The sequence below is a fragment of the Camelina sativa genome, chromosome 8 (genome assembly GCF_030686135.1).
Source record: "Camelina sativa cultivar CO46 ecotype springtype chromosome 8, ASM3068613v1".
NCBI classification, from domain to species: domain Eukaryota; kingdom Viridiplantae; phylum Streptophyta; class Magnoliopsida; order Brassicales; family Brassicaceae; genus Camelina; species Camelina sativa.
Genome location: NC_141887.1, coordinates 14110018 through 14116574, shown reverse-complemented (window position 1 = coordinate 14116574; position 6557 = coordinate 14110018). Strand labels below are relative to the sequence as shown.

The following is a 6557-nucleotide window of genomic DNA, read 5'->3' as shown; positions in this document are numbered from 1 at the left end:
ATGCTTACACCTATTCAAGCCCAACTCCAAACGCTTGGTGATCGCATGACAAGGATTGAACAACCCCCACCTGCACCAAGAGCACCAGTTCGTAACTTGCCAAGAGGAAACCATGAGGTTGATAATGGAGATCAGTCTGATTAAGAGGAAGAACATCATGATCTTATTCAACACCAAAGGCCAAGGAGGCACTACCAACAAGGTAGGGGACGTGACGAAGGCAACATAAGAGAAGGAGGCTATGATCTTAAGCTTAATCCGCCGACATTTGCTGGAAAGGTTAATCCTGAAGCTTACATTGATTGGGAAAGACGTATGGAGCATATCTTTGGATACTACAACTATTCCGAACAAAGAAAGGTATCCCTAGCTGCTGCTCAACTCACCGACAATGCTTTAGCTTGGTGGGACAGAGATGTGTCTGAAAGGAGGAGGCATAGACATATACCAATCACCACATGGGATGATATGAGGTTTCAACTAAGAAAGAGATATGTCCCAGCTTATTACCACCAAGAGCTACAAAAGAGGTTCCGCAAGCTCTCACAAGGAAGCAAATCTGTTGAGGAGTACTTTGAAGAGTTTGAATCTCTTAAGAACAGATTGGAGGTAGAAGAGTCTGAGGAAAACTTGATGGCGCAGTTTCTAGATGGTCTTCATGATCAGGTTGCTAGAAAGGTGGAAAGACAAACATATCATGATCTTGAAGAGTTGTTGCACCTAGCAGTCCAAGCTGAACAACACATCAAAAGGAAGACAGCTTCTACTAACCGCAATAAGACTCCATGGACACCACCACCACCTCAAAAAGCTTTAGACAAAGGAAAATCTCTTGATTTGGACCAGAGATTTAAAAGAGCTGCACCTGAGACATCAAAGGTAACCAAACCGGAGCAAGTTAAGCCTACGAACCAAAGAGCTCGCGATATTAATTGTTTTAAATGTCAGGGAAAAGGACACTATGCAAGGGAGTGCCTAAACCAGCGAGTAATGATCCTTAAAAGTAATGGAGGGTATGAATCACAAGATGAGGAAGAAGAACGTGAAGAATCTGAGGAGGATATTGTGGACTATCCAGAGATGGGAGAGCTTCTAGTCATAAGGAGGGCTCTTAGCACTCTTTTTGATCCTGAAACAATTCAAAGAGAAAATATCTTCCACTCTCGCTGCTCCATAAACTCCAAGGTATGTAGCTTAATCATTGATGGTGGTTCATGTGCTAATGTAGCCAGCAAGTATTTGGTTGATAAGCAAGGTCTCCAAAAGACAAAGCATCCCCATCCATATCGACTTAAGTGGCTCAATGATGAGGCTGAACCAAGGATCTCCGAACAAGTCACCATACCATTCATCATAGGCAAATATTTCGACCAAGTTGTGTGTGATGTGGTTCCTATGCAAGCTGGACACCTTCTTCTAGGACGGCCATGGCAATTTGATAAGGAGACTTTACACAACGGCCGAACCAACTACTACACGTTCTCACATAGCAACAAGAAGCATACTCTTGCTCCACTCACCCCTCAAGAAGTGCATGAAATGCAACAGACCATGTCAAAGGGAGCTAAGTCAAACAAACATAATCTTTACATAGGAACCACATCAAGAAGAGAAAAAGTTACCACCAGAAGTGCTTGAACTATTAGGAAGGTTTAAGGAGGTCTTCCCTGATGAGATACCACCTGGACTACCACCAATAAGAGGAATCGAACATCAAATTGATCTAGTTCCGGGAGCACTACTGCCTAATAGACCAGCCTACCGAGTAAACCCCGAAGAAGCAAAAGAGCTGGAAAAACAAGTTCGTGATCTAATGTCAAAGGGCTACATTCGTGAAAGCCTAAGCCCTTGTGCCGTACCGGTTCTTCTAGTGCCTAAGAAAGATGGAACTTGGAGAATGTGTGTAGACTGCAGAGCAATCAACAACATCGCTGTCAAATATAGGCATCCCATTCCAAGGCTTGATGACATGTTAGATGAGCTTAATGGAGCTACTATCATTTCTAAAATTGATCTAAGGAGTGGTTACCATCAAGTGAGAATGAAAGAAGGTGATGAATGGAAAACGGCTTTCAAAACCAAACAAGGATTATATGAGTGGTTAGCCATGCCATTTGGACTCACCAACACCCCAAGCACCTTCATGAGGTTAATGAATCAAGTCTTAAGGGAGTACATTTGTAAGTTTGTGGTTGTTTATTTTGATGATATCTTGATTTATAGCACCAGTCTTGCAGATCACGTAAAGCATCTTGAAATGGTAATAAAAGCGCTTAAGGCTGAACATCTCTATGCTAATCTTAAGAAATGCACGTTTTGCACTGATCAAGTTGTGTTTTTAGGATTTGTTGTGAGTTCGCAGGGACTAAAGGTGGATGAGGAAAAGATGAAGGCTATACAAGACTGGCCAAATCCAACAACCATTGGACATGTTAAGAGCTTTCATGGGCTGGCTAGCTTCTATAGGAGATTTGTGAAGGAATTTAGTACCATTGATGCACCCTTGACATCAGTGATTAAAAAGAATGTGGAATTCAAATGGGGTCAAGCACAAGAGGATGCATTCAATCTGCTCAAAAACAGCCTCACACATGCACCCGTTTTGGTACTTCCTAACTTCGAAAAAATGTTTGAGATTGAATGTGATGCTTCTGGTACAAGAATAGGTGCTGTTCTAACTCAAGGAGGAAAACCAGTAGCATATTTCAAAGAGAAACTCAGCGGAGCTGCACTTAATTATCCAACCTATGATAAAGAGCTCAATGCTTTGGTAAGATCTCTAGAAACTTGGCAACATTATCTGCTATCCAAAGAGTTTGTTATTCATACAGATCATGATACACTCAAGCACCTAAGAGGACAAACAACACTTAAGAAGAGGCACGCAAGGTGGCTTGAATTTGTGGAGACATTCCCATATGTGATTAAGTACAAGAAGGGCAAAGAGAACATTGTAGCTGATGCTTTATCAAGAAAACATGCTTTGATCACTACAATGGAGGCCAAGGTCATGGGATTTGATCATATTAAAGGCTTATATGATAAGTTAAGTTTTCGGCTTAGGACAAACTTCAAACCAAATGTGGGAGCTAAGCCAAATGTTGTTGGACAAGAGTCAAAAGAAAAAGCGGAGGCTACTCACATTAGGAACCGAGATATCCAATGCTTCAGATGTCATGGGATAGGACACTATGCTAGCCAATGTCCTAACCAGCGAACCATGATAGTGATGGAGAATGGAGAGATTGAACCCGAGGAAGAAAAAGAATGTGATTCTACTTCATCTTTGGAAGAACATGAGGTTTGTGCTATAGAGGAGAAATTGTTGGTTACGCTAAGAGCTTTGGTGATGCAAGACAAGGTCCAGGAATTAGAACAACGAAAAAAATTGTTCCACACAAGGTGTTTGGTGAAGGATAAAGTGTGCAGTCTTATCATTGATGGAGGAAGCTGTACTAATTTTGCAAGCACTATTTTGGTGGAGAAGCTGACTTTGGATACAAAGAAGCATCCCAGGCCATATAATCTTCAGTGGTTGAATAACCAAAGGATTATGAAGGTTAACCAGCAAGTGTTGATTCCCTTGTCCATTGGGAAGTATGAAGATGAAGTGTTGGGTGATATATTGCATATGGAAGCAAGTCACATTTTGTTGGGAAGGCCATGGCAGTTTGATCGCAAGGTTAATCATGACGGCTACACCAACAAACATTCTTTTGAGCACAAAGGGAAAAACATCACACTAGTTCCATTAATACCACAAGAGGTCTACGAAGATCAGCTGCAACTTGGAAATAACAATGTGAGTGAACCCCTAAACACTAAAAACCATAAAGAAGAGAGTGAGAGTTTGAGAAAAACCCAGCAAAAGGCCTTTGAGAGTACCCCTGTGAGACAATCTAATTTCTTTGTGAGAGCAAGTGAGATTAAGAGAGCTTTATTTTTGGATCAACCTATCTTTGTGCTTATGTACAAGGAAACTCTCATGAGTTTGACTAATCTTGAGCCGGAACTTCCGAGCAATATTGTTTCTCTTATGCAGGACTATGGCGAGGAATTGAACATCAAATAGACTTTTTCCCATGAGCTTCACTTCCTAATAGGCCAGCCTAGAGAACCAATCATGTGGAGACAAAGGAGCTGCAGAAACAAGTCAGTATGAGAAGCAAGCAAACAAAGGAAGACGACAACTGGTTTTTGAAGTGGGAGATCTAGTATGGATACACTTGAGAAAGGAACGTTTCCTAGCTGAAAGAGAGTCTAAACTAATGCCAAGGGTTGATGGTCCATTCAAAGTCTTGACGAAAATCAGTGACAATGGTTACGAACTTGATTTGCAAGGTAAGTACAAAATGAGTTCCATTTTTAATGTTTAAAGTGAGTTCCATTTTTAAAGTGATTTGGCTCCATTTGTTGCAGATAGACCGGATTTGAGGACAAATCCTTTTGAAGAGGAGGGGCATGATATGATAATGGAAAGCAATGAGGATGATCAAGTGGAAGTTGAGCTTGTTCGTGAGGATGCTATGCTTGTACCAGTTGGATCAATGACAAGGGCAAGGACCAAACAGCTTGCTTGAGCTGTTCAGTTGATATTTGAAGATATTTGGAGCAAAGAGAACATGAGAAATTGTATTAGGGATGCTATCTATCAAGTACAATCTACTTTAAGCCTAATACAAGCCCAAGAAAGCCCAAAATAATCACTTTATTTTGTGGTCAAAGAAGAGTGACGAAAATTAAGTTCAAGTCACCTTGGGAAGGGATACATGCACCAAGAATTAAATCTTCATTCAACTTACTATCTTTAATGTATTTTTAGTTTCAAGAATAATCAATACTTGGCTTTGTGACCAAGTTTTCTATCCATATATAAACACATGTAATCTCATTTGAGAAAATCATTCAATCAAGAAGTCTTTTATCTTTTATTTGAGAGTCGTAAACTCCTTTGTTCCTCTGGAACTTGTTCTTTCTCCTTGGTGGGTTACATCAAAGAGTTTTCAGTATATCAAGTGATTCCTCCGCACTTGACGTTGCCATTCATTAGTTGAGGATTGAAGAGTCGTTATAAGAGAGTCTTGGGCACAAGGATTTTCGGGATTTGTCTCACGCCTTGTCATCAGTCTCCACGAAGCTTCTATCTAAAGTTCCACCGCCTTGCTTTGTTTGGTTTGTTTTAAGAGAGTTTGGGGCATAAGGAGTTTTTGAGTTTATCTCACGTCTTATCATCCAGCTTCGCGAGCAATCAGAGTTCTAGAATTATCAGTCTACCTACCTTAGAGCGTCGATTCCTTGGGAGAATCACATCAAATTGGTTTGAGAACCATCCACTGTGTTTAAACACATTTGGCACTTGCCAAAGGACACAAAACACAAGGTTATGGGCATGTGAATGCCCCTTCTCCAAACAAAATGCATTGAAAATAAAAGGGAAGTTTTGTTCGTTGTAAATAGTGTTCCCACCCGTTATGGTATCAAGGAAAACGCCTTGATATCAGGATTCAACTACCGCAACTATCCAGTTGACTATATGAAATCTGGAAGTAAGAACTTCATGAAGAGGCATTTTACGTCTAAGGTTACTCTTGAAGGAGTGAGAGAAAAGATGAAGAACATGGTTGATATTATTCTCCCAAGGAATCAGCACCCTCGACTTGGTAGATAGATACAACTTGATTCTCAAGACAAGGAAGCCTCAAGAATAAGGATGGTGGAATGAATGGTCGCACAAGGGTTGCGGAAAGACTCTTGATATACCGGTTTGATCTTTCAGTCTCACACCAAAAGGATCGGATCTCGCAGCCTCGCACCAAGGAGATCAGGGTTTTGACTATTGGAATCAAACCAATTAGTCGGTTTTGATTGTTGGGATCACACCAAGCAATTGGGTTTTGTTCACAAAGAACAGAAGAGAATCACTCTCAAAAAGAAAAAGTTTTATAAAAACGGTGGAATGATTATTTCTTTGCTAATACATGAGTTTATATAGGTTAAGGAAACTTTGTAACAAAGCCAAATATTATTCTTGAAACTAAAAAGAACAATAAAGATAGATAGTTGAATGAAGATTCAACTCTTGAAGTTTGTCTTCCCAAGGTGAGTTGAACTTCGTCACTTCTCTTCGGCCACAAAATAGAGTGATTATTTTGGGCTTTCTTGGACTTGAATTAGGCTCAAAGTGGGTTGGACTTGATAGGTATCATCCCAATAGATTTTCCCATGCTCTCTTTGGCCATAAGCTCTTGAATAAGCCCATTTAGTGCATTCCTTAGCTGCTTAGCTTTTGCTCTAGTCATTGGTCCTTCAGGTACAAGCAATGGTTCCTCAGCTACAAGCTCCTCTGGTTCAAGCTCCGCTACACATTCCTCAGGTTCAAGCTCAGCTACAAGCTAATCCTCCTTAGCTCCATCCATGATCACATCATCCCCCTCATCTTGAAAAGGATTTGACTTCAAATCTGGATCATCTGCCACAAAAGGAACTTAATCAGAAACATTAATGCTTGAACTCACATTGTACTTACCTTGAAGATCAAGTTGGTAAGCATTGTCATT

General features: G+C 40.6%; 1 protein-coding gene across 1 annotated transcript; it reads left to right on the top strand.

Annotated features, from left to right (window-relative positions):
* On the top strand, positions 1-4580 carry LOC147940058 (uncharacterized). The gene is made up of 5 exons (XM_087461123.1): positions 1-134; positions 180-1530; positions 1595-4027; positions 4104-4341; positions 4420-4580. The coding sequence occupies exons 1-5, from the start codon at positions 1-3 to the stop codon at positions 4578-4580; spliced, it is 4317 nt and encodes a 1438-aa protein (XP_087317249.1).
* The last annotated feature ends 1977 nt before the right edge of the window (positions 4581-6557 follow it).